This window comes from Trichomonas vaginalis, chromosome V, assembly GCF_026262505.1.
Source record: "Trichomonas vaginalis G3 chromosome V, whole genome shotgun sequence".
Classification (NCBI taxonomy): Eukaryota; Parabasalia; order Trichomonadida; family Trichomonadidae; genus Trichomonas; species Trichomonas vaginalis.
In genome coordinates, this window is record NC_067207.1 from 19,348,475 (window position 1) to 19,375,469 (window position 26,995).

Sequence of the window (26,995 nt, forward strand, 5' to 3'; positions counted from 1 at the left end):
GAGATCCGAAATGGAGGAATTCATTTAGAGGGGATGAAATGCTACCTCATGAATGGAAAGAGAAGCACATGATGCTTTACAACAGAACTGAATTGAGCAAAGAAGAAAGTACTGCTTTGTTCCAGGCAATTCATTCTTTCGGAGTTCCTTTGAACGAAAACAAAGAAAAAGATTGGAAAAAATTGAGAGAAATCGCCAAATTAAATGGCGTTGCAATAGAAGCTGTTGAGAAAATGGGAGAAATAATCTTGAATTTGGGAATGAAATCTCGTGTTGAAGAAGAATTTAACCAAGCTTTGGAACCATACAAACAATGTTTTGGAAATTTTTCAACACGTTTATGGTTCAAAAAAATGTTTCAGCCGGTTTGTGATTTGGCAAAAATCAGAGATTTCGTTGCTACTCTTTCTGAAAGGGATATAAGATATATAGAGAAAGTTAAGCAGTTTCCGGCAGCTGAATGGTGGAGATCTGAACATGATGTTGCTTTGTTAAAAGCATTGGCAAAATACGGTTTAGTTTTTGTGACACTTTTTATCATGCAAGAAGATTCACCGTTCAGAAAATTGATTCCACCGAATTTAACAAGTGAATTTGAGAAGTGCTGTGAAATGGAGAAGACGAGATACAAGCCATGCAAACCAACAGATGCAGGTGTTCTTTCTTTTTTGTATAAGGACAAGTTGAGAATTACAAGAGCAATTTCTGTTGTCAGATCTGTTGAAGCGTTGAAAGAAAAAGGGAAATTGTTGCCTTACGACATGAAAAAGACAAAGATAACACAGATACCGCAATTACCATTAGTTTTGATATATAATGAATTGGTAATTACGAGTTTTGGAACTTTTACATCTCCTTATCAAGAATTTCCAACTGGATTTTCTTCAAAACGACTTTTTGTTGATGTAAAAAATCCAGATCAATCTGTTTGGTACGATTTGATGATAAATGATGGGGTTTTCATTATAAAGAACTCTGCAAGTAATATGACATTTAGAGGAAAAACTGCACAGGAAGCTTTTGAAAATCTGATTGAATTATTGCCTCAAAAAGAGGAAACTAATTTGAACAACACAATGAACGGATTAATTATGTTTGGTTTGAAATTCCCTGTTGTTGAAGAAGCTCTGGATATGATAAAAAAGTCACTTTTTGGTCAAAAACTGCCAATGCCTGTCATCCAGAAATTACCAATGCCGATGTTCAACATAAACCAACAAACACCAAAACCGTTCGTTTTACCTCAAGCTCCTGCTCAGAATTTCACTTCACCTCCGCAGTTCACTTCACTTCCTACAATTCCCAGTCCCATTATTTCACAAAAACAACCTTTGGTTGTTCCTCAGAAATTCACTCCACTTTCCAATATAATTTCTCCACCACAAAACATTCCAAAACAGAATTTTGTGCCTCCACAAATGGTCACTTCACTTCCTATTATTCCTCCCGCACAAAATATCATTCCGAAGTTTCCACCTGTTCAACAAAATTTTGGAAGATTTGTTTCTAATCCTGTAATGCCTCAGATTTTGACTTCTCAGAATAATTTCCAAACAAGTATTACTCAGCCGATTATTCCTGCTATTGGTTTGACTTCTCCACAAATTCAAACATCAATACCTGCTGTTTCTATCAAACAAACAGTTTCGTCACCAATTGTGAAGAAGGTCCAAGCGAAACAAGAAACTTCTTCGATTTCAAATGTCATTGACAATTCTAACAAAGTTTCAGCTCCAAAAGTTGTTAAAATCAAGCATGTTAATGCTGGCAAATAATAATTGTTTTTTTATATTTATGTATTTTTGTTTATATTATAATTTGTTTTATTTCTTTAAATATGTTTTATTTCTTTAAATATGTTTTATTTCTTTAAATATGTTTTATTTCTTTAAGGGTTCACTTACGCCTTTATGACATGGCATTCAATTCAGATATTTAAGGTTCATTTTCAATGACGCTTCACGCCAGTTGTCAAAAATTTGAATTAAAGTCAGATGGGCATAAGTGCAGCCTTAAATATGTTTTATTTCTTTAATGTTATCGTCATTTCAATGTTATGTCAAAAATTTCCCATATGATTTGATAAATCACCAGCTTATGATTATCACTAATTAGATCATTTATTGATACTTCAATTGGATAATTATCTAAGAGTGTTTGGATGCTTGCAGATCTTAGTATCTGAATTTTTGATTTATATTAATAATGGATATAAGCAAAATTGCACATACTTTCTTCCTCAAAAGATGCATATTTCATGAATACAAACAAAAAGATGAATATTCATGACAGTGATACAACATTCCAACTTTTTTTTACCGGCTATGAAGTTTTCGATGAGGATCATTCTATTGACGAAACGAAGTGAATTTTATTCAAAACAAAAACTGCTATTATATATCATGGTGATCTCAAACAGGCCCAAGCATATGATTTCTTAGCTACAAACAATGAAATTAATAAATGCAATTTCATCTTACTGAATTATTTAATATAGAAGAAAACAAATATTCATATTCTGTTTGTCAATCTCGGGGTTTTTTGTATTCATTTATAACAACAACAAGTCAGATTGTAGATGTGTTTATTATATTGGTTTTAGTATTACTTTTTTTTAATATACTCTCTAAATAAGAGTTTTTATAAGAAGAAAATTTTTATTAAGAGTGTCAGGCAAAAGATAATGGATTTGATAAAATTCATGTCATTTGACAATTTTGTGTCATCTGACAAAATTGACAGTTGAACAAGATAACATATTTTCGATTGTTAAATAATAATAAATTATCTTGTTGATTTCTATACAAAAATTTCAATGAATTCTGAAAATCAAAATCATTATGTTGTTTGTATTATCAACCCTCGGTATTTCCAAATTATGGATGCCAAATAAACCAAGACCATGTAAGAATTTTCAAAAAATCGAAGTCCCATTTGATTTCTTCCGTTATACTAGACTTACTATTCCAATAAGATGGGCTGGTTACCAAGAAAGTGAAAATGGAATAATTTACAGGCCAAGACCATGCAAGAATTTTGAAAAAATCGAAGTCCCATTTGATTTCTTCCGTTATACTAGACCTACTATTCCAATAAGATGGGCTGGTTACCAAGAAAGTGAAAATAAGGCAGCTCTTCCTCCCCTATATTTTTATTATCGTTATATCTTTCCAAAAGAAGAACCAAAACTAAGCAAGAATTTCAAATTAATGACTCCAGAGGGTGTCATAGAAGATATTCCAGATGGAATTCTCGCTATGATCAGAAGGAAGTTGCCCGTGTAGTATCTTAAAATCCATGCTAAACCATCTTATTCTGAAGAAAGAATGAGAGATTTTGTTCATTTGTAAACGTTATTTACTAATTGATGTTTTTTTTTATGTGCACAAGAAGTGTGCCCACTCCAATATTAGCAGCTTAGCTTAGCTGTTCATATTGGAAAATACCTAGGCCTAGTTATGCATATACCTATAAATATTGTTCGCATCTCTTTTATCGAAGTCAAGTATTAAATTAAATTTTTGAATATCATATACAATATTCACTTTCCTAATTAAGAATGTAACATTTAGGTAGCGTTAATATATGTCTGATTCAATATAATATGATTGGATTCGAATTTAGTTAAATCAAAATCATATTTATGGGTACCTAGTCATTTTAAGTCTTGTAATCTTAATAATAAAACAAATTCATGGGAATTATTTTAATTATAAAACAAAATCATTCCTTTGCACAAAATTTAAATTCGAGATCTGAGAAATTTAATCAGAAACTTCTGCAATTTTGTGGAAGCTATCATGTTTATTTTTAATCAATGTTATGTATACTACATATTAGGTGTTTAAAATCTGCACCAATATTAATAGAATCCACGATTTCCATACCAAAATGTAAATGTGATGCGACCAAATATAGCGTGCTCCCCAGAATTATTTTTGCCTTTTTCCTCGAAATTATTATTAAACATCAGATTTCAAATATGAAAAAGTGAGAAAATTTACATTTTAAGAGTAAAATTGAATGAAGCACGTTGAGGATGTAGTGCAAACAAACTATGGATCTAATATCTACATCATATATCAATTCTAAAAATCATAAAGAGAAAGCTAAGATCACATTTTTTGTGAGTGGGGTCACTTCTTGTGCACATACGTCACTATGAGGCCTTCAATTCAGATGTTTAAGGTTAATTTTTAATGGTGCTTCATGCCTGTTGTCAAAAATTTGAATTAAAATCAGATGGGCATGCACTTATCACTTTCTGACATGCTCTTCCAAAATCAATTTTTCTATATTAAAATTGCAAAAAAATATAATTGTCATACTATTCATTATTTAAAGATTTATAATAACTTCTTTCCAGCCAAAAATATTAACTTTTTACATAAGAAAATTGGGATGGAAATCTTAGATGTCAAAAAAATTGAGAGAATGTCAGAAAGTGGTAAGTGTGGTCTTAAATTCGATTTGAAAGAAAATGTAGTGGTTCCTAATGATAATGAAACAAGAAAACATTGTTTTTTATAATAAGGAATCTGAAAAGCTGATTATTTAAATAATATCTGCCACTCTCAAGCAACATAATTCATTTCTAAATATGCGAGCAAAAAAAAATTATGCAACGTAATTCATTTCCATTGGTCAATTTCGAGGTTTATTATTCATATAAAATAACAGCCTGTCAAGTTGTATATATGATAATTATCATGGTTTCAGTCTTTCTTCTCAAAATTTTTGTAATAATCTTATCTTGAAAATCATAAGAAGTATTCTTGAGATCATAGAAACGGTTATGCTTCAAAATATAAATGCTATTTATACTACGACTAATATCTTCACCTTTTGGGTGAAAAATTATAACATATATATTTCTAATGATAATATAATACTTTAATTTATAACTATGTATACCTTCAATTTTCATTGTTAGAACTGGCATAATCAATAAAAATTGATATATGATATCTAATTAATATGAGGATGTTTTATTGTCGTCTGGGAAAAGTGACAAAATTATTATTGTCGTCTAAAAAGGTGACAAATTATTATTGTCGTCTGGAAAAGTGACAAAATTATCATTGTCGTCTAAAAAATAGATTTTTCAAGCATGTTTCGGTACCTAAATAAAGGAAGAACATCAATTCCATCTATGTATATAGTATGCAAACACGCATGATATATGGAGTAGCTCTTTATCTGGCTAAAAATCCTATTATTTGAAAATTCGCATTGTCGTCTAAAACCGCCAGACGACAATAATAATACCCCAATTAATATAATAAAAATTTAAAACTCAGTCACATAAGCTACAGATCTAATGAAAATACAAGGTTTTAATGTTAAAAACTCATTAAAATGTACTTTGAAGTTGAATTCAGATTTTTTTCAGAAAATGTGTTCCATATTTGAATATATTTATTTTAAATATGTGGAAGCTTAACTTTGGATCTCAAATGACAAAAATATTCAATGATCTAGTGTTGAAATTATTTTAAAAAAATACATCAATAAAAATGTTTTCATTTCATAGGATATCATAAGGATTATTTATGTTTTACAAGTTGGTCAGTGCCTGACAAACCATATTGAATTTATTTATGTCATTTGACAAAAATGACAGTTGAGCAAAATTATATATTTTTAATTGTTAACTCATAATAAATTATCCACTTAATTTCTATACAGAATTTTCAATACATTCTGAAAATCCAACTTTTATTATGTTGTTTGTATTAGCAGGTCTCAGTATTTCCAATCTATGGATGCCTGGTAGAGGACAAATCATATACATCAAACCCAGAGAGAATTTCCTATGGACGGCACCAGATGGCAGAGTTCTTGATCTTCCAGAAGGAATCTTAAGTTTCCTTGATCGCGATCCAAGCAAATAGCTGGCCCAAGAAAGTGAAAATGGAATTCGTTACAGGCCAAAACTTCCTAAGACATCAAGAACAAAAAGATTTGGAGTCCAGTTACCTGTTTTCTCCAAAATTAAGGATACAAGGTTTGCAATTTCCCGCGGAGTAAAAACAACTCTTTGCAAACATAGAATTCTCAAACCAAAATTAATCAGGAATGCAGATTTACAGTTTACTTATCCTGATGGAACACCTGTACCATTTTCACCTGAAATGTTCGGTTTAATTGATAAGCAATCATTCTACGATATGGTTGGCAGACTCAGCAAGAATGGTTATCCATGGTGGAAAGGAGCATGCTAAAACATCTTATTCTGAAGAAGGAATGAGAGTTTTAGTTTATTAGTAAATTGTACCTACTAATTTATGTATCATTTTTAAATTTAAATTCTGTTGTGAAAGAAAATTCAAAAAAAAATGATTCTTATTGATTCATGATGCATTAAAACATAAAAGCGTTGCTTTTTGATATAATGATATAATAATTTAATAAAAAAACAATATTTGAAGAATTGCTCAAATATTAAAGTCAACAAGTGAATATTTTATAATTAATGTGGTTCAATATATTACTACATTGTGATTGTGATATATTGGAATTTTGAGAAGAAAAAAAAAATTAAAAAAAAAATTAACACGAAATTCAATAAATATGCATATATTATGCATAGAAGACAGGAGTGTACTGTTTTCAGAGTCTTGAGAATTATATTACCAAATTAAACTTAAACATGTGATATTTTTTTCTCTTCTGATATACTTACTCATTCTATTTATCTCTAATGATGTGTTGTTACTTTAAAAACTCTCTTAAAGCATTCTTATAAGTCAATTTTAAGTTAATGCAAATTGATTATCGGCAAAATTACAATTAAAGGGTGTTTACTAAGACCATTTACTCTTCTAGAGTAATAAAGACTTCTGGAATTATTAATAAGGATTTTAAGATCTAAATCTTTCCAAGCATCATGTGATTCTATAGCTCATGTTTCTTATATGAAACAAATTTACCAAATAATCATTTTTATTACTAACTATACTTAATATTTATATATATATAAGATATTCCGATTTTAGAGAAGGGCGATTCGGACAATTTTAGATAAAGAAGCCAGTAATTACTTATATTATAATATAAGCAACGAAATGTTCCCTTATGAAAGCTGATGTTTCTCAAGAATTGAATAATCGCTCAAGAAATTCTTTCGGAATCGTAATTCTTTAAACATTAATTTGAACGATTAATTATTATATCACATTCATATAATAAAGACATTCTCTATGAATGCCTTTTTTTATTACTTTTTTCATTCTTCACAATATTTCTGATTTAAACTTTAATCATAGTAATCCGGATTAAAAATTAAAAAAAATAAGAGTATATTCAAAAAAAATTGAATTCTATAGATCACGGTAAATGTCTCAATGTGAAAATTTATGAGAATTACTTGCCTGTTGAAATTGAAAATTCAACCCTAGGTTCCAAAAAAATAGTAAAAACAATTGAATTTTAATTACATTGAAATGGGTTAATCAATTCAATTTTGTTAATTGTTACAGTAAAAAGAACTCATGACTATATTTATATACATTCAAGAATCCCTCATGCAGATTCATCGATATCTATCTTGATATATTTGGATCAAAATTTTTGATGCTTGGAGAAATACAAATGAAGAATACTACTGTAAATCATTGAAATCTGTATTATTTTTAAATAATTTAGAGTATTTGGGAGATTTTGCATTTTATGAGTGTGCTAATTTGACGAAATTTAACTGGTCATCTGATAACAGTGTATATATTGGTGCAGGAGTATTCTCTAATTGTTACAGTCTTGATAATGTCCAACTTCCGCATTCAATTCTAAAAATTCCTGATAAATGTTTTTCATTTTGTCAATCTATTACTGAAATATCATTTCTAAACAATATTCTTGAAATTGGTAATTATGCTTTTCAAAAATGCATCAGTCTCCGAAATATAATAATTCCGGATTCTGTAATTGAAATAAAAGATTATGCATTCTACTATTCTGGAGTTGAGTCAGTAATTTTATCCAAAAATCTTTCATCTATTGGTGCGTATGCCTTCTCTGAATGCTACAATTTAAGAAATGTTACATTTTATGACAATATTTCTGCATTAAATCAGTCTTTGTTCAGAAATTCTTTCGATAATGCTTCATTGGTTATTCCTCAATCTGTAACCATCATTTATGAATATTGTTTTTCTAATTGTTCATTAATTGAAATTAATTTATCACAAAATCTTCAAGAAATCAAGCAATACGCGTTCATTAACTGTACATTACTTACTTCTATTGTATTTCCGAGCAATTTAAGTATAATTGAAGCTTCTTGCTTTAAGAATTGTAAAAGTATTAATGAATTGAGAATTCCATCGAAATTAACAACTCGTGGCAACTCATGTTTCGGGTTTATGGATAGCTTAGAAAGTGTCATCATTGAAGATGGTTCAGAGTCAATTTTTGAGCAAGAATTTTATTCCTCTATTAATTTGCATGAAGTTACATTTCCAAGCACATTGAAAACAATTCAAGCTTATGCTTTTTTCAATACAGGATTAATTTCTATTGATATACCAAACTCTGTTTTATCAATTGGAAGCGGAGCATTTAAGAATTGTTATTCAATAAATCAAATAACATTTGGTGAAAATATAGAAGAATTAAACGACTCGGCTTTTAGCAATTCATTCGATAACGCCATCATCAATCTTCCAAATAATTTGAAAACAATCAAAAATGGTTGTTTTATGAATTCTTCTATTACAAAAGTGACCTTTGGGACCTCTTTACAGTATATAGGTTATTACTCATTTTATGATTGCAGACTATTAACAAATATAGAATTCCCTAACTGTGCAATAACTCTTGATACTTATGCATTTAGTGGTTCAAATCAAATAAAAGAAATCACAATTCATTCGAATATTACTTTTATTGGATATAATTCTCCATTTTATAATATAGGACTTCTCAAAAAAGTTATATTTAAAGAAGGAGTCAAAACAATCTATCCGTATGCATTTCATAGATGTTACAGTTTAAGCGATGTAATTTTCCCTGATTCTCTCACTAATATTTCTTCATATGCTTTCTCTGAAACTAAATTATCATCAGTAGTTTTTCCAAATAATCTAACAACAATTGGAGATGATGCATTCAGTAGGTGTAGATCATTATACAAAGTTATAATTAATGATAATTTGTCTGTCCTTCCATCTTCATGTTTTATGTATGATATTAATCTTACAATATTAGTTCTACCAAAAAATTTAACAGTGATTGAGTCACATTGTTTCGAAGGATGTTATTCTCTCAATTTAACAAATCTTCCATCATCAATACAAGAATTAGGGTCATATTGTTTTGAAAATTGTTATTCTATTAATTTAACTTATCTGCCATCATCAATAGAAATATTACGGTCTTATTGTTTTTATAATTGTTATTCTATTAATTTAACATATCTTCCTTCATCATTAAAAAAATTGGGGTCATTTTGTTTTTATGGTTGTTCTTCCATCAATTTAACAGATTTTCCTTCGACTTTAATTGTATTTGGAGAATATTGTTTGGCAAATTGTAATGCATTTGAATCGATTAAAGTATTATCTAATTGGACAAGAGGTAGAGGATGTTTTTCTAGCAATGAAAATCTCAAGAAAGTTGTTTTCGATCAAAATATTACCACAATAGTTGAGAGTGAATTTTACTTATGCCCAAATCTAACAGAAGTAGTTTTGCCAGAAGCTCTTATGACTATTGAATCAGGTGCATTTTCATTTACAGGATTAACTTCTGTTATTCTACCAGAAAATGTCTCATCTCTTGGGAATAATGCATTTTCTAATTATCTCTCATTGAAACAATTCGAATTTGATGATAATTTAACAACATTTGGGGATTATTGTTTTCAATTGTCTCTTTATTTAGATGTTCTTACTTTGCCTGCAAAATTAGAATCAATTGGTATAAAATGTTTTGAAGGTTGCTCGTTTAATTCAGTAATATTTCCTGATTCTCTGATGTATATTGGCAATTATGCATTTGCAAGTGCGAATCTTACATCATTAGAACTACCAAATAGATCAATAGAAATAGGTTGTATGGCATTTAAAAATAATTCAATAACAGAGCTTTTCATTCCTGCAAAAGTAAAATTCACTGGAGAGGGTCAAATATATCTGCACGGTTATTATGATCCAGTATACAGTTATTACGGATATATTTATGGGAATGGTTGTTTTCAAGATAATGTATATCTTTCAAAAGTTGAATTTGAGGAAGAGATCATAGAAATATACTCTGGAGAATTTTTTGGTTGTTCTAATTTAACAGAAATAAAGTTGCCTCAATCTTTGAAAAAATTTGGGGCAGTTTGTTTTGCATATACTGGGATCAGAAATATCACACTTACAGATAGTATTATTGAAATTGAAACATATGCATTTGGACACTGTCATTCATTGAAAGAATTTAAATTCAATAATAATTTTAACGTTCTTCCTGAGTATTGTTTTATGGACTCATTCAATTTCTCTGATTTGATAATTCCTAATTCAGTAACCGAAATTAAAGCAGGATGCTTTAAAAATTGTCTATTAAATTCTATTGTGCTTCCAACATCACTTTCTTATATTCGAAAAAATGCATTTTATAACTGTACAATAATTAAACCTTTTCAGTTTCCAAATAGTGCAATATCCATCGAAGAATATTGTTTTAGTCTTAGCACTATCGAAGAATTAAATATATCATTTGACAAAAGGAATATTGGAAAATATTTCTTTGCTGGTTGCCAAAATCTTAAAAAAGTTCGCTTTAGTAGTAATATTCATTTTATCGAGTTTGGTGAATTTGCAAATTGTATCAATCTTATAGATGTTGAATTGCCAGAGTCTATTACTACTATTCGTGATGAAGCATTTATGAATACAGGAATTGTATCAATTAAACTTCCAGACAATTTGACAACAATTGATTTTTGTGCTTTCAAAAACTGTATTCATTTAAAAAGTATAACGTTTGGAATTAATACTACATTTATCGGTGCTTCATGTTTTGAGAATTCCTTCAATATGTCATCTATTATTTTGCCTCCAAATATGACTACAATTTATGGTAATTGTTTCAAAAATGCACAACTCAATTCCATTGAGATTCCATTCTCTGTAACTTCTATTGGTGTCAGTGCATTTGAATATAGTTATCTCCCTGAAAAATTGATAATTCATGAAAATATTAATACAATAAATGTATTTGCATTCCATGGAGTTCAGAATGTAAAATGTATTGAATTTCTTGGAATAACAAATGTTGATTTATCTGGTTTCGAAGAATGTAAGGATTTGATTGAAGTTACATTGCCAAAGGAAGGAAGACTCAGTTTTGATTGTTTCAAAGATTGTACTAATCTTCAAACTGTTCGCTCGACTCCATCACTCAACATATTAGAAATCCAAGGAAATGCTTTCGAAAACTGTTATAATCTACAAGATTTTCCATTTGCAAGAATAGATTATATTTATGAAGAAACATTTAAGAATTGTACAAGCTTGAAAAATATTGATCTGAGAAGCATTCATTCAATTGATAGTATGGCATTTTATAATTGCACTAACATTCGATGTGTGCGAATAGGAGATGGTACATATATAGGATATTCATGTTTCCAGGATTGTATCAATTTAAAGTATCTTTATATTGGAAAGGACTGTAATATTCACTATTATTCATTTTATAATTGCGAACAAATTAAATATCTAATCATTGACTCAACAACTGAATTTAATCATTATGATGAAATATTTTCAAATAAAATATCTATTGCAGTACATAATGCAGGCCCTGATAATTATGCAGATATATGTAATAGATTTAGTGAAATGGGATCAAAATTCCATTTCTATGGACTCAATAGAGAATATTTCAACGACGCATGCAATATTCCTATGCTTCCTGCTCCAAACGACATTAATTTAGCTTATTGTCGAGGATATCCAGAAACTCTTTTGCATGAGCGAGATTTTTCAAAATATCATTTTGAATTTCTTTATCTTTTATCAACATAGTAAACTATTTGCGTTTTTTATAATATGCTTCATTATCATGTTTGAAACATACAATTTTGTCTTCATATGAACTAGCAAAATCTCAATGAGATAATCTAATTATGTGTATGTAAAGGATCTATTACTCTTACTCACACAAAATATTTAGAATGAATTCACTTAAACAAAATAATCAAAATGATAAATAATATGTGTGTAACAATGGATGTAATTTTATGTGATAATTAATGCAATATTCATTTATATTCAATTAATTTTGTCCAAATGTTTGTCATTTTTGATATATTGAGCCACCAATGTTTAAAATATAAACATTGAAATTCCATGTGTTTTATAATTTTTAGTCAAATATGACCTCAATGGAAATATTGAAGATTATTTTTAGAGAAATGGACCTATTAAGTGAACTACACAAAATTTATAACTTCCCAATATTTTTTATTAATTGAAGCCTGTTGAAAACCCATAATAACGAAAAATAACAATTCAATACTAATAAGTTAATAAGTTTTAGAATTATTTCAAGAATAGTTCGATATGCCACAAGAATATAGAAATTTTAGTGCTTACTAGAACTATAATTGAATCTGACCTTTTTTTTGAAAACAATTTGAATCTATTGACTTGAACGAAAATCGCCGTTTGTTTCACCCATGAACATCTTTCATGGGATAACTTCTTTGAAAATACACCTTATGTTCTTTTAGAAAGAAAAAATGGAGTTCAAACATTCTTTAATGGATCGGCAAACTCCTTCTTTATCTCTAGTTGTGTGTACATTGAGCAACACCCTCAAGGTGCAATACGATTCCTTAATACAAATGAAGATATGTGTATTTTTATCAATGATACAACTTTTCGCCCTTGTTATACGGACTTTGCTAATTTAAGTGGAGGATCATTTTATTGGAAAGATTATGGTAGTGTTGTTCAATATAGAAAGTGCTACCACACATCATGGTGCTCACAAAATGGTCAAGCTTATGGCACAAGTGTTTCAAACAATTGCATCAACCATTGTAACTTCACTTCATTGTTCAACATAGGGATTGATGAACATAAATACGCATATTCTATTGGCCAATCTAAAGGAAATGTATTCATCAATAATAATAATCAGACTCTATGTAGATGTGTTTATATGGCAGGTTTTGTTTCAAATTTTGCAAATTCTGTTTCTACACTTTTCTCCAATTTTATAAATTTAAACTCTCAAACATTTCAGGCAAAAATAATCTCAATAGGAAACCAGAAGACTATTACAAATTTAGAGCACAATAATATTATTAATTGTAGTTCAACTTACACCTTATTGTTTTTCGGTTATACAAACAAAACAATCATTAATAGTTGCATAATTAAAGATAATAATTCGCCATATTTAATTATTTTTGATCATGATACTATTTCAACTATAAGTAATATGTATATAGAGAACATAAGTCAAATTTTAGGAAATCCTACATTCAATAATACTAAATCTGTCGAAGGTGTCATAAATGAAATCCTTCCTCTTGAGATTGAAGTTTGTTTGAGAAAGAAATATCAAAGCACGTATGAAACTCTTATTTTTGATTGTTCCCCTTTATATTCTGCTCTTACTGAATCTCCTAACTTATCAAAGTAAACCATATCTATTTGATAATTAATTCAAGATAAAATGACAATAGAAAACTGATCCGATTTTTTTTTGAAAAAAGGACTTGAACGATAATGACCGTTTGTTTCACTTGGGATGAATTCTTTGAGAGCACACCTTCTGTTCTTGCTCTTGAAAAAACGGAGTTCAAACATTCCTCAAAGGAAATGCAACTCCTCTTTATATTCATTGAGCAACATCATCATCAAGGGGCATTCAGATTTCTCAATACGAACGAAAACATGTGTATTCAAACTATTACAATAGATAGAAAAATTGAAGGCTTAGGGTTATCCTTTTCTTTATAACATATCTGAACAACTCAAATTTCACATTTAAAAGCTAGAATTGCTTTTATTTGCTATCTTAGATAATTTTTATCGAAAATTATGAGTTTCTCAATGAATAAAGCAGTTCATCAAATTGAAGATTGATCAATTGTAAGAATTTCATCAGAGATCAAACTGCATATCAAATATATCCTTTATTAATTGATTCTAATAATATATCCGCAGAATAGGATCTTTTCCTATTTAATCAGACATTTTATTAAGTAAAAATCTTTAATTTGATAAATCAACGTGTGAGTTGATAATTTTGTCTGAAGTAAATATAATTTTCATATTGATTTTGTTCAGAATAAGACAACAATTCAAGCTCAATTCATAAAAAATTCGATTCAATAAGTCCGACTTCGAGAAGAATTCTTTATTACATGTGTCAAATATGGTTTCAAAAGAAAAATGTATATTTTGTATCTTATTCCTTTACATTTTGTAAAGTAACTGAATTCTGTTATCGAAAAAAAGAAAATCGAAAATAATGGAGAAATCTGAGAGTTTCAATGGATTATACTATCATGCAGTTGCTGAGAAACTCGCACAGAATTTCTCAAACAATAAGAAATTTAGAAAGCCGATGGATGCTGAAGCGTACAGAATTGCAAATGAATACGCGATCGAGTACTTAGGAAACCATAGTATGAGCCTTACAGAAGAAATTGCAGTATCAGAATCAAATCAATACATATTAGAACGTCACAATCCAAATTGGGTTGCAAGGAAATTAAAATTAAATCCGACTGAACCACTTTTCCCACAATTAGTGAAAGTTCTTGGTGCTGATCAGCCAGCTACAGTGTCTGATACATTTTCTGATTCAGAAGAACCCCAACCACTCAGGAACTCGATTAATGTAAGCGAGAGAGGACTTCCTAAAGTTCCAGAAGAGGTTAAGGGTAAAAATAATGGCAGGAGAAACCTTATGTCTGATGATGAAGATGTTTTTACAGCTGTCATGAATACTACTTACGCAGAAGAAAATTTAGGCGAACCAAAGGAGAAAAAGCATCATCACCAACCAGAGTTTACAGCTCTGGCTGATGAAGAAGCAAAAGAAAACAAACCATCGAGATTATACAACAAGAAGGAGAAACGTGGCAAGAAAGAGAAGCTTGCCCCTCCTCCAAAGGACTATAGAGCTCATGATATGACTGATACTATCATTGATACACAGTAATAAAAATTTTGGTTATTCTTTTATTTTTTCAAACCAATAAATAATATCTCCTTTCTATAATTTCAATAAAAACATAAAAAGATTAAAAATTTCGCAATTTACAAACAAATAAAAAAAATATCTAAATATTATTAATAATTCTATTGAAAATGTTATTGATACTGAACCTTTCTGTCAATTCATCAAGTTCTGTAGAGATTGTAACCTTCGGAACCTTTGGTTGGATGATATCATATTCGGAAACTTCTAATGGAGGAGGATTTGTCTTCATTTCGCTTTCAAGAGCACCTATATTAGTCCTACTTTGTTCAAGCTCCATTGTAAATGCATTGATGTCTTGTATTTCATAAGATTTTTCATTATTTTCTTGTTTTGATGCTTGTTTTCGATTCGAAACTGCACTTTCATTATATTTTTCGTTAACAATTGGTATATCCACTGTTGTTTCTTGGTTGGCGGCATCAGATAAGTAAGATCTCAGTTGTTCTGCAACAGAATTCTTTATAATCTTATTTTCGATCATTTCAATGTAATTTTTGTCCGACCAAATGTAATTTATTGGGGATCCTCTTTGGGAAATCGCTTTAAATAAATCAGAAATTTCATTTGATGATTCTAAATTCGAAATTTCGAGTTTAAATGTACGGATATAATGATTACTTAACAAAAGCTCTTTAACTTTTGTATAAATGGCCGGAGAACAGTCATGGAAACTTAAATCAACTGATGAAATGGATTTATTTGATTTTAATGACTCTAATAGCCTCTCAATGTCATTGTTATTCAATTTCTGTGTCTTTGATCCGTTTAATGTCAAAGATTTGAGATAATAATAATTTTCCAAATAAAATGCGAATTCATTGATCAAATCATCACCAGAAGCAAAGCATCCACTTAAATCAAGTGTTTCTAGTTCAGTTGCAGACTCTAAAAGGTCGAAAAACTCCGGAAAAACTGGATTTTCTCTCCAAATCAATTTTTTGAGATTTTTCGGTTCAATATTGGAGATATTTTGATATAACAAAGTCCACTGACTCTTATCCATCTTTGTTGATATACATCGATGTTTGGAACCGAATTAGTAACAAGTTTTACGAATCTTATAAAATTATCTTCGGAAAATTCAATATTTTGAGCTATAATTGTCTGTAATTTTGGAGGGATCAGTTCAGCATCATTTATCAGTTTCGTACATGGATTTTTAGAGATATTTATCGATTTCAAAATTAAATCTTTTTGAATTGTCAAAAATCCAAGGATATGACATAACTCAATGCCACATTCTTGGATGGAGAGATCTTCTATATGTGACAGAGATCCAAATAAAAGCGGCAAACTCAAATTATTCGCTCCATCTAATGAAAGAGAACGAATTGATGAGAATCCAATATCTTTATTGAAATATCTCAAGAATACTGATGTCATATCTCTCTGAAGACAGTAATTGAAGCCAAGTTTTTGAATATCAAAATTTCCAATTGATTTTGAGAGTTCTTGGATGGTATTTTTCGTAATATTGGGTTGTATAAAGATCAAATTAGGTATATTGATTTCATCGCTTTCAGATTCGACTTCTTTTATTGAAAATAAGATTTTTGAGGAAATTCCATTTAGATATATTGTTGTAACTGATGTATTTTCATATAAAAACTCTTTCATTTGGTCAGATGTCAAAACTGGTTTAGAAATGTTGAAATAAAGCGTTGAAACTCTTGTTTCTATAGCAATGGCTTGTAATAATTCATAAGTAAATTCACACTCACGATCTATAACACTGAAATCAAAAACTGTTGAAGCGCTAGTGCAAATAACATCTAAGAATTCACAAATTTCATCTGGAGGAACTTTTTGATTGTTAAAACATAATGCTCGAAATCTGTTTGTAAGAGATCGATAATGTCTTGTAATATCAGTTAAATTTGGAAATATTGTTTCGATTTTTGGGAAATTTTGAGGTAAAATAATGCTTTTCAGTTGATTTATAATCAATGATATGAAAGCTATAGCTACATCAGATTGTATATCAATTGTTGTGGTAGAAAATTTAAAAGTTGTTGAATCTTGGGATTGGAATGTAATTTGATTTAAATTGAAGTAGGAATCACAGAAAGTTTGAGTCAAAGCACGTGATATTTCTTTAGGTTTGAAAAAATATAGATGACTTTCGTTTGCATAAAGTAATTTTTGTTGAAATTTGCCATTTCCTCTTGAAACATCAACCATTATGCATGCAAAAGGAGAATTTATTTCTGGGAAGACAATAGGACTAATTAAGTTTAAATGATCAGCAGATACACACATTTTATAAAAAATTGAAAAGAAAAAAATAAAAAGTGGGTGAACCGTGAATCGAACACGGATCTATTGAGCCACAATCAACAATACTAACCATTATACCATTCACCCCTTACATTTGTTTCATTTATTTTAATTTATCATAAAAAGCTAAAGATCTTCTCTGATATCAAATGACTTATGATTTTCTTTTACGTGGAAGAAAATTTCATGATTTACCATATCCCGTTAGATATCCCTATGCCCTTATCTTTAATTAATATTCTTCTATTATCACATTTCATTTTTTAAATTTCATGATTAATGTTTCATATCATTGCCATCATTATTCATTATTCATGTATTAATGCGTTTTCGTTTGTAATTGAATGCAATCCGATATATTTGTTTCTATTGAGCATATTAATTTCTTATGTTTTTTCATATAATCTCCTGAAAATAGATATTTGTGTTATGCTCTATCAAGTTCAGCTTCACTTTCTTGTCGATATTTATCGTATTCAAAACAGCGTTATTTTTTATAAAATTGAAAACTCTTACAAAATAATTTTAATAAAATTGTACTCTTTGTATTAAATAATTTAATAATGAAAAATGTACGTTTGAAATTCTGATTAAAAAATCCGATGAAAAAAAATTGTTTAATCCTTTTTGTATTCTTTGAATGACCTCATTGGATAAAATTTTGCATCAAATTGCTTTTCAATTTTTCAAATGAACCTTGAACGCCCTGTACCGTTAAATCCCAAAGGCTATATATTGGATAAATTTATTGCCGAAGGTGGTTTTTCGGAGGTATGGCTGGGAAGACATGAAGAATCAAACACCCAAGTTGCGATTAAAGTATTTTATAAGAGAACAATGGACTCAAAAATTAAGCTGAACGATTTCAAGAATGAAGTTCATATACATAAGCAGCTATTACACCCGTTTTTAGTTCGATTCTACGAAACACTTGAAAATTGCTTTTACTATTATATTATAATGGAATTTTTGCCAGGAAAAACTTTAAAGCAAATGATTGTAGATAAATCCTCAATCGAAGATAACACGCTCAGAACATGGGCGGTTCAATTTTTGATGGCCATTGATTATTTGCATACGATTCCACAGGTTTGTCACATGGATCTCAAAGCTTCCAACTTAATAGTTGATAGTGACAATAATATTCGATTAATTGATTTTGGAATTAGCAGACCAATCACGAATAATACGGTACAAAATGACAAACAAGGAACTTTATATTATTTTGCTCCAGAAAGATTCAATGAAGAAACAGTAACAACCAAGGTTGATATTTGGAGTTTTGGAGTGATTTTATATTATATGTTCTCAAAAACTCTCCCGTTCAGTGGAGAAAGTCCAGCTGAGACAGCACAACTGATAAAGAACTCAGAACCATGTTATTTAGATGAAATTCCTCAAGATATAACTGACCTTATTAAATCTTGTTTGATTAAAGATCCAGCCTCTAGAATCAGTATGGAACAGATAAAGAAGATCCATTGGGTATCTGAAATATACTCAGAAATGCAAGGTAAATGTGGAGATATGGGAGCTCTTAATTCTACGAATCAAAAGTTTATAAGCATCTTGCGAGTACTTGAACAAGATAGTTCCTGTTCTAATCCTGGTTCTATCCGTCTTAGAAAGCGATCAACTGCAATGAGAAGAATTAGCTCTTCTGGTCGTTTTAAAGTTATTGATTATAAGTTAGCTAACTTTGGTTCTTCGCCAAATTTCTTTAACAACTCTCCAGAAGAAGAACAATAATAATATTCAATTTAGTAAATTGTTTTTATGCATCTGTCCATTAGAATACTATTATAAATATTATTTCCTTTCTATCTTCATTCATAGATGTGAATCATCGATTATTTTTTGCAAAATTATCTTCACTACATTATGTTATGGAAGAAAAACATGCATGGAATAATGGGAATTGAATTAATATGATTAAAACTGTAATTAATTGATTACTATTTTGTCACCGAAATCTTTCAATTTTGAAATTGTATAATATTAATTCATAATTTCCGAAAATTTATATTAATCATATTGAGTGAAGTTCTGTAATATGAAAGATTTTCTTGAACGCATATTCATTGTGAATTGTTAATACACAATTGAGAGGTCATGAGTTCAGAAAAGAAATTAAGGTGAAACTGGACTAATAAAGCGTATCAAATGGTCTCCATTTACCAATTTAAATATTTAATAATCAAAGTATTTATTTATTCGTCGAATTGCTTCATTTTAAAGGAAAACATGCTAATTTATTCATTTAATAGTGGTTTTTATAATAGGAAGAATCTATTATAAAAATAATAGAAAGAAAACTCTTTTACATTAAACCGGGCAAATTATAATATACAGTATATCACGAGCATTATTATCTTAAAAATTATAATTATATAATTGAATCAAATTCAATAAGAACCCAGCCAATTCAATTTTCTATTTCTTTCAAAAAATAAACTTTTCAGTGATTCAAGTGATTAGACATTCCGGAAATAAATTGATGCGGCAATGTGACTGTTCTAAAAAACATAAAATCAAATTTAACTTTTCATGAGTTTTCAGATGTTTCAATACATCTGAACAACTTATAGCGGATACTATTATTGTTCTCTATATTTGCAATAAGTTTTCACTAATTTCATTTCGAAATCTTTCTATATTGAAATAATTCACAATTACATTTTCTGAGAGACTGACATTCTCATTTTCAGATATGCAGCAGAGCATTAATGAACAGACTGAGGAAACTTATAATAAGCCAATCCTTCAATCTGCACAGATGCGTAGGGTTAAAAACAAATTTACAATGAGTGAGGATGCAGCGCTTCAAAGTCTCGTAAAAAAGTATGGAGATGCCGATTGGTCAGCAATTGCAAATGCTTTAAGAACTAAAAACTCACGTCAATGCCATGATAGATGGTTTTATTACCTCAGCCCGAAGCTAAACAGAAACCCATTCACCGAAGAAGAAGACAATAAACTTATTCAATTGGAAAAGAAATATGGACAACATTGGGTTAAAATCGCCAAACACTTCTCAGGAAGAACAGATACTCAAATTAAAAATAGATGGAATGTTATTAAGAGAAGATTAGAAAATGATAGACCAATAATGACAACAACCTATATTAACCAAGCAGAGAATCCTTTTGACTATAATCCACAACAACTCTTTTGGGATGCACAGAATCTTTTCCAATTTTCTCAGATGACAGCACAATATTGAAAGAGCTGATGTGAAAATTGATAATGATGATGTAATTTTCAATATTGAAGTTTCAAATTTAACTTCCCTATTTTTGTGTGATAAATAAATGTTTCTTATATGATTGTAAATGATATAGGGGGATTTATATCATCGATCAAATAATATTATATGAGAACTGACTGGATTGCACAATTTATCCTCCTTCAAATTCAAATTTAACTTGCAAAATAATGATTAGATATGTGCGGGAGTACGAAATATGCAATAAAATTTGATCGATTACTCAAAACAATAAAAAAATTGAAGAAATTTCATGATAATCTAAGAAAAATCAATTGCAATTCGAATATCTTGAAGACAAATAATTTAATTAGCATAGCAATAAGATTTAATTTTTTACATTATTGATTCAGAAACGCAAAATTCGATTATCTAATAAGAAAATATGAATATTCTATCATATCTAATGCTAATTATGATATATTCTTAATTACATCGGCGCGTCATTATTCGGTCGATCTTTCTCAAAATCAAAAATTCGATTGGATTTTTTCAATGAGATTTGGGTTAATTCAAAATTATTGTAATACGAATAAATTGGATATATCAATTCATTAGAGTATAACAATGGAATTCCCACAAAAATTAGGACTTTAATACAGGGAATTAAATTATCCGATTATCAAAACTGAAAATAGTACGATATAAGATAGATATTTAGAGGTATTAGGATAATATAAATCATATTGCTTATTAAATTAATACAGTTTATAAATAAAACAGGAAGAAACAACATAAAAAAGGCATTGTTCTTTAAAATCTCAAAATACAGATGCAAAAGGATCATCTATTTGATCTACTCCTTCGAGTTCAAATAGATTATCAAACATTCTTTGAGAAATTGGATCAGAATTTTGTGTTATAACTTGCTGCGATTGTGGAATAATATTTTGTGTTGGGTTCAATATAGTTGGAATATTAATAGATTTTTCACTTTCTAGCCTTCTTTTAAGAACATTCCATCTGTTTTTGATCTGGGTATCTGTCCTTCCTGAAAAATGTTTTGATATACGAACCCAGTGCTGTCCATATTTCTTTTCAAGTTTAATAAGTTTTTGATCTTCATCTTCTGTGAATGGTCCGCGATTCAACTTCGGACTTAAATAATAAAACCATCTATCATGGCACTGTCTAGCATTTTTAGATCTAAGAATCTGCGAAATAGTGGACCAATCGCTTTCTCCGTACTTCTTTACAAGCATTTGAAGTTTTGCGTCTTCATTGATGGTAAACTTGTTCTTTCCGCGGCGTGTTTGATCTGTACGTGAAACGATCTTTGATTCTACCAGTTTGTCACTTGACATTGGAAATATGAAATGATTTTATACAAGAAATAACCTTCTGAATTTTCCACATTGAAAAAAATTCTTGATTAAGATGCATTGAAATAATTCAATATGATTTTAAAAGTTATGAAAAGTCAGTATAATGTATTCATTAAAATGGGTATATATTGATAAATAAGATTATGTAATTTTTGATTAATTAGATATTTGAATTAGCATTGAAACAGACCTCAAATTTTCACCTTTCAGTTCTCAATTGGTTATTACTAGTTATACCAAAAATATTGATTTTATGTGTATCCAACAGTGTTTTAAAATATTGACTTTTAATAATAATTGAAAGATTATATATTTTGTATGGATTGACGGTTTGATATAGAAATTTTTGTGAACTTCAAATCTCTTACTACACAAATATTGAGAGGGGTTTTCAATATTCAAAATCTTTTATTCTTTTCTTTTTATTAATATATATTATTTTAAGAATGGCAATGGATTTATGGTTTTAAACGCCATCTCAGCATTATAAAATTTGATTTTCATAATGAATTTTGATTTGAGCCATTTTATTGAAGAAAAGCAATTATTTCTTATCAATTATATTAGAGATTAGGTAGTGGAATAATTTACCAAACTTTGGCTTCTTTATTCGTCCATATAAATTCACTAAATTGCTTCATTCAAAATTTCGCAATCCAAAACTTTTCTTCTTTTCTGTTTATGAGAAATGCATTAATAAAAATGAAATCTTGATTAGCTCTCTGAAAAATATAAAATTTGAGGATCATGATGCATTCAAAAATTAAATGAGTCAAATTTGAAAACACCTTTTATCATTGGGTGTTTGTGTTATAATGAAAGGGTAATATTTTTTATTAACAAGTACATTCAAATTTCTAAAGCATTCAAAAAAATATATTGGAAAAATGCTTTATCTGAAAATTTAGTAGATATAGTTGGCGCTATATTACAATTTGAGAAATAAAGTAGGATTTTGTTTTAATTGTATTGAACTAATGCAGAATCAGTAGAGAAGAAAATATGAAAAAAAAAGATTTGGATAAAAATAGTAAATTACAATAGAATATGCAATCCAGACACAAATGGATATTTGTTTTACTTTGGGAGCTCCTCGATTTTCTTATCATTACCTAACCATTTGGGAAGAAACAAATAATAGTATATTTTATTAATTATAAATAATTTTATAAATAAATTAATGTAAATCCGATATCGTTCAGCGGTTAGGATATGTGGTTTTCATCCACAGGATCGGGGTTCGACTCCCCGTATCGGAAAAATTTTTGATTTTTTTTTCATTTTTGGCAATCATAACTCAATGAACTTCTTTTTGTAATTAATATGAAATTTGATTTACCCACAACAAAGAGGAACACCTTAATCAGTTTGTAATTCATTAAGGGCTATCAAAGTAAAGTTCCAAAAAAATATTTTCTAAAAATGTAATAAAAAAACAATACTTTATATTAGAATATCATATCACAATGACGGAAGTTTTGGAGGAGAGTTTAAACCAGTGATTGGAGGTAAGCCTGTTATCGTACCTGATTTATTAAGTTTAGGCTTCGAAACTTGTGGAACCATTTGATTTCTGAAATTGCTCAGGAGTTTTTCTGAAGAAGAAGGTTTAATATAATAACCTCTCTTCTCAATAGGTGAAGAAGTCTGATTTACTGCTTCAGCCTTTGTAACCCATGGCAATGGATCAAAGGCCAAACCTTCTGGTTTAGTTCCTGGATTGAAAACTAAAATTCCACTCTTATTAGTGTTTTGGCCGCAGTAATTTGAAGCGGAAAACACAGTTATGCAAAGCTTGTTGAGAGAATATCTAACACCCTCGTTAACGCATTCATGTCCGCGAACAATTAATTCTAAACCTGAATTTCTCAGGAAAGAGTTCAACGCATTTTGACCAAATAAGTATCCAACGCCTCTAGGAGAGGACATATAAAGTGGAATATTATCAAATGGATCTGACCAGGTGAGTTCTGTTGCGACTTCATCATCCATTATCGGACCTGGTCGTTTTATATTCTGAATATCATCTAATTTCTGAATGGATGGACCTACACCACCATGTATGCATAAAGCGTATTTGTCAATGATCGCTGCATATGGCATTTGGTTAAATGCGTTATTGACCCACTTAGCAATATCAGGCGTTCTCCATTCCTCTATTGCTGAATTTATGAAACATTCTTTGAACTGAGTATCTTGCCACTCATGATTGCCTCTTAATACATATACTTGATTTGGATACATAATTTTTAAAGAAAAAATGAGAACTAGTACTTCCATTGAAAAGTCGCCTCTATCAACAAGGTCACCAAGGAAAATATATTTCCTGAGTGGAGGAAAACCGTTAAAATGAAAAATTCTCAGTAAATCGATGAGCTGTCCATGAATATCACCTAAAACAATGCATGGTGACTGAATCTCAAGAACTGTTTTCTCTAACTTGAATAAGTTCGCTGCTTGTTTTAATATTGATCTGAGAGTATCGATTCTTGGAACGAATATCTTGAGTTTTAATTCCTTCCTGCAATAGGCATCCATCTTGTCTTCGTATTCATTTTGATAAAATCTGATTATATCTGGGATTTCATCAACTGGAAGATCTTTAAACATTAATTTTTTCTAAATGCTCCGCACATTGAAAAAAAAATATTTTTGTATGTATTCTCAATTGAAATTTAATGTGATTATCTGATTTATAGCTATTTGCGAACGAAATTACTGGAATTTTATGAAAACAGATATTTTTAATAACTTCGATAATATGACTTAACCAAGCAAGTTATTTCAATATTATAATAAAAATATAATTCTTATCTCAATCCATTCAAATATGTAAAGCAACAAAAATTGGATTTTTATGTTATTGTATTGTTTGTATGTTATATAATCTATTTATTTAAAATAAAATTAAAATCACGTTATTTTTGACACTTTTTTCCTATGGTTATTTCTTGAAATTACTAGTGGATTGTGCAGGATTAGAATAATTGCCTTAAATTAAAAAAAAAAAAAAAAAAAAAAAGGCAGTGGGGCTTCCAGGCACTTCGTGCCCTCTAGCCCTGAAGATGTTTAGTATAACTTTGTCCGGACAAGTAAGGGTCTATCGTCGCTACAGGAAAAGTTACAGGCGTTCCAAGGAAGTATACTTTGAGAAGCCTTTTTCTGTCACTTTTCAGGGAAAAAACATTTTTATTATTATATATAAATGAATTTTACAAAACCACCGTTACCGTTCTTTGGAAATAAGAGTAAATGTAAAGATATTATATTGAGAGAACTTAAGAAACTACCGAATGGTCTAACATTTGTAGATTTGTTCGGTGGAAGTTTCTATATATCTCATTTATGTCATACCGTATTTCCTGACTCAAAGATTATATGCAATGACTTCGACAACTATATGGACCGTCTCAAACATATTCCAGACACAAACAACATATTGAAAGAGTTAAAAGAAAAGATACCTATAGGTAAGATGGAACGTATACCATTAGATAAGAAAATATTGTGAGAGAGGTTTGAAAAAAGCAGAATATATAGACTGGGATAGTATATCTGCTAGACTATTATATAGTGGTTCTATAAGATTCATGACATTGAAACACTTATGTCAAAAGTTTTATATCTTAACTATACAAATGTTTTCAAAGAGGACATAGAAAAATATATTGAGGGTATAGAGTTTGTGAGATGTCATTGGACAGAGTTGTATGAAAAATATAAAGACAAGGAAAATGTTTTCTTTATAGTGGACCCGCCGTTCTATAACACATGGGATTTTCAATACCAAGTAGACTGGACTCTGAGAGACTCTTTAGAAACTTTAGACGTTTTACATAACCATCCATGCTTTTACTTTACATCCGATAAAAGTGGTTTGGAAACCGTTATGAGATGGTTAGAGGACATACATGACTATGAGTTTATATATGACAAGATAGAATATGAGAGAGGTCCTATAAACTGGAGAAAGTGTCATAATAAAGAAATTTTATTAGTAAGTAAATGTGGTTTGAAATAGGACTACTTGTTTTAGGTTTTTTCCATTGTGTCATTTATTTATTTGACGTGGCAGAAAAGTACAGAGAATATGAAGATGAACCAATGCCTGCAAATGTTCAGCATATGTACTCGTAAGAGATATTTTTATCTAATATTAAATGGACGCACAGAACTTAGCGAATGCACAGCAACCTGGACAACCAAACCCAGAGAATATTCCAAATGAAGTTAGAATACAAACTGCAATGGCAAACTATGGTCAAGTGCCAACAGATGTACAAATGCAAACTGCCATGTCAAATGACGCTGCGTTAGGTTTGCCACCATGGTATGCAAATATGAGATGGAAAGAGTTTTATACAAACCCTGAAGTGGGATATAAACAACTCTATGCAGATGACGCGAACACAGGAGTTGACCCAGAGTATGTTTTCTACCAGAGGAGAAATAGAATGTATGAGCTCCAGTTAAAAAATGCTATGGAACTCAACAGGAAACGTAAGAGACTAGGCGGACATTAGATTTTTACATATAGTAAAATGGGTTTCTTCAGTAGTATTGGAAACTTCTTTCGAAATGTTGGAAGAGGTATATGGAATGGAATAAAACCGTAGAAGAGGAATTTGGAACGGAGTCAAAAATATTGGTAAAAGAGTAGGTCAGTTTGTTGGTATTATACCTAAAGACCCTGAACCAGAAGAACAAGCTCCTGTTATACAACAGCCTGAACCTGCACCACAGTCTAGTTGGCAACCAAATCCAACACCTCAACCGTATTAAAATTATATTTTTACCGTTCGATAGTAGTTGTATATGAGACTAAGTTCTAAGTAAAACGCATGGTATAATGGAACTATTCTCTTTCTTCCATCTGTTGTAAACCATACTTGAAAGTCTGAAATACTTC

The 26,995-nt window shown here is 29.6% G+C and overlaps 8 protein-coding genes and 2 non-coding genes across 10 annotated transcripts, besides 5 other annotated features; 6 read left to right on the forward strand and 4 right to left on the reverse strand.

Moving 5' to 3' along the window:
• The first annotated feature begins 1,889 nt into the window (after nucleotides 1–1,889).
• Nucleotides 1,890–2,016: a mobile genetic element.
• A 2,129-nt stretch (nucleotides 2,017–4,145) lies between these two features.
• Nucleotides 4,146–4,248: a mobile genetic element.
• A 1-nt stretch (nucleotide 4,249) lies between these two features.
• Nucleotides 4,250–4,275: a mobile genetic element.
• Nucleotides 4,276–4,427: 152 nt separating this feature from the next.
• Nucleotides 4,428–4,452: a mobile genetic element.
• Nucleotides 4,453–8,363: 3,911 nt separating this feature from the next.
• TVAGG3_0365110 (antigen BSP-related family) lies at nucleotides 8,364–12,020 on the forward strand (the record flags this gene model as incomplete). Its single annotated transcript, XM_001308355.1, has 1 exon — nucleotides 8,364–12,020. The coding sequence occupies one exon, from the start codon at nucleotides 8,364–8,366 to the stop codon at nucleotides 12,018–12,020; it is 3,657 nt and encodes a 1,218-aa protein (XP_001308356.1).
• A 2,431-nt stretch (nucleotides 12,021–14,451) lies between these two features.
• Nucleotides 14,452–15,218, forward strand: TVAGG3_0365120 (uncharacterized protein; the record flags this gene model as incomplete). Its single annotated transcript, XM_001308356.2, has 1 exon — nucleotides 14,482–15,177. One exon carries the CDS (start codon nucleotides 14,482–14,484, stop codon nucleotides 15,175–15,177), a length of 696 nt encoding a protein of 231 aa, XP_001308357.1.
• Nucleotides 15,219–15,298: 80 nt separating this feature from the next.
• TVAGG3_0365130 (ribonuclease inhibitor domain-containing protein) lies at nucleotides 15,299–16,222 on the reverse strand (the record flags this gene model as incomplete). Its single annotated transcript, XM_001308357.1, has 1 exon — nucleotides 15,299–16,222. The coding sequence occupies one exon, from the start codon at nucleotides 16,220–16,222 to the stop codon at nucleotides 15,299–15,301; it is 924 nt and encodes a 307-aa protein (XP_001308358.1).
• A 1,289-nt stretch (nucleotides 16,223–17,511) lies between these two features.
• TVAGG3_0365140 lies at nucleotides 17,512–17,583 on the reverse strand. Its single transcript has one exon. It is a non-coding gene; the product is annotated as a tRNA-His (tRNA).
• A 603-nt stretch (nucleotides 17,584–18,186) lies between these two features.
• On the forward strand, nucleotides 18,187–19,551 carry TVAGG3_0365150 (protein serine/threonine kinase protein; the record flags this gene model as incomplete). Its single annotated transcript, XM_001308358.1, has 1 exon — nucleotides 18,187–19,245. One exon carries the CDS (start codon nucleotides 18,187–18,189, stop codon nucleotides 19,243–19,245), a length of 1,059 nt encoding a protein of 352 aa, XP_001308359.1.
• Nucleotides 19,552–20,206: 655 nt separating this feature from the next.
• TVAGG3_0365160 (RNA polymerase II transcription regulator recruiting protein) lies at nucleotides 20,207–20,719 on the forward strand (the record flags this gene model as incomplete). The annotated part of the gene is made up of 1 exon (XM_001308359.2): nucleotides 20,207–20,719. The coding sequence occupies one exon, from the start codon at nucleotides 20,207–20,209 to the stop codon at nucleotides 20,717–20,719; it is 513 nt and encodes a 170-aa protein (XP_001308360.2).
• Nucleotides 20,720–21,116: 397 nt separating this feature from the next.
• On the reverse strand, nucleotides 21,117–22,074 carry TVAGG3_0365170 (RNA polymerase II transcription regulator recruiting protein; the record flags this gene model as incomplete). The annotated part of the gene is made up of 1 exon (XM_001308360.1): nucleotides 21,523–22,065. One exon carries the CDS (start codon nucleotides 22,063–22,065, stop codon nucleotides 21,523–21,525), a length of 543 nt encoding a protein of 180 aa, XP_001308361.1.
• A 1,199-nt stretch (nucleotides 22,075–23,273) lies between these two features.
• TVAGG3_0365180 lies at nucleotides 23,274–23,345 on the forward strand. Its single transcript has one exon. It is a non-coding gene; the product is annotated as a tRNA-Glu (tRNA).
• Nucleotides 23,346–23,547: 202 nt separating this feature from the next.
• On the reverse strand, nucleotides 23,548–24,704 carry TVAGG3_0365190 (phosphoprotein phosphatase protein; the record flags this gene model as incomplete). The annotated part of the gene is made up of 1 exon (XM_001308361.2): nucleotides 23,548–24,696. One exon carries the CDS (start codon nucleotides 24,694–24,696, stop codon nucleotides 23,548–23,550), a length of 1,149 nt encoding a protein of 382 aa, XP_001308362.1.
• A 381-nt stretch (nucleotides 24,705–25,085) lies between these two features.
• Nucleotides 25,086–26,995: part of a mobile genetic element that runs on past the window's edge.
• On the forward strand, nucleotides 26,247–26,609 carry TVAGG3_0365210 (uncharacterized protein; the record flags this gene model as incomplete). Its single annotated transcript, XM_051231558.1, has 1 exon — nucleotides 26,247–26,609. One exon carries the CDS (start codon nucleotides 26,247–26,249, stop codon nucleotides 26,607–26,609), a length of 363 nt encoding a protein of 120 aa, XP_051101288.1.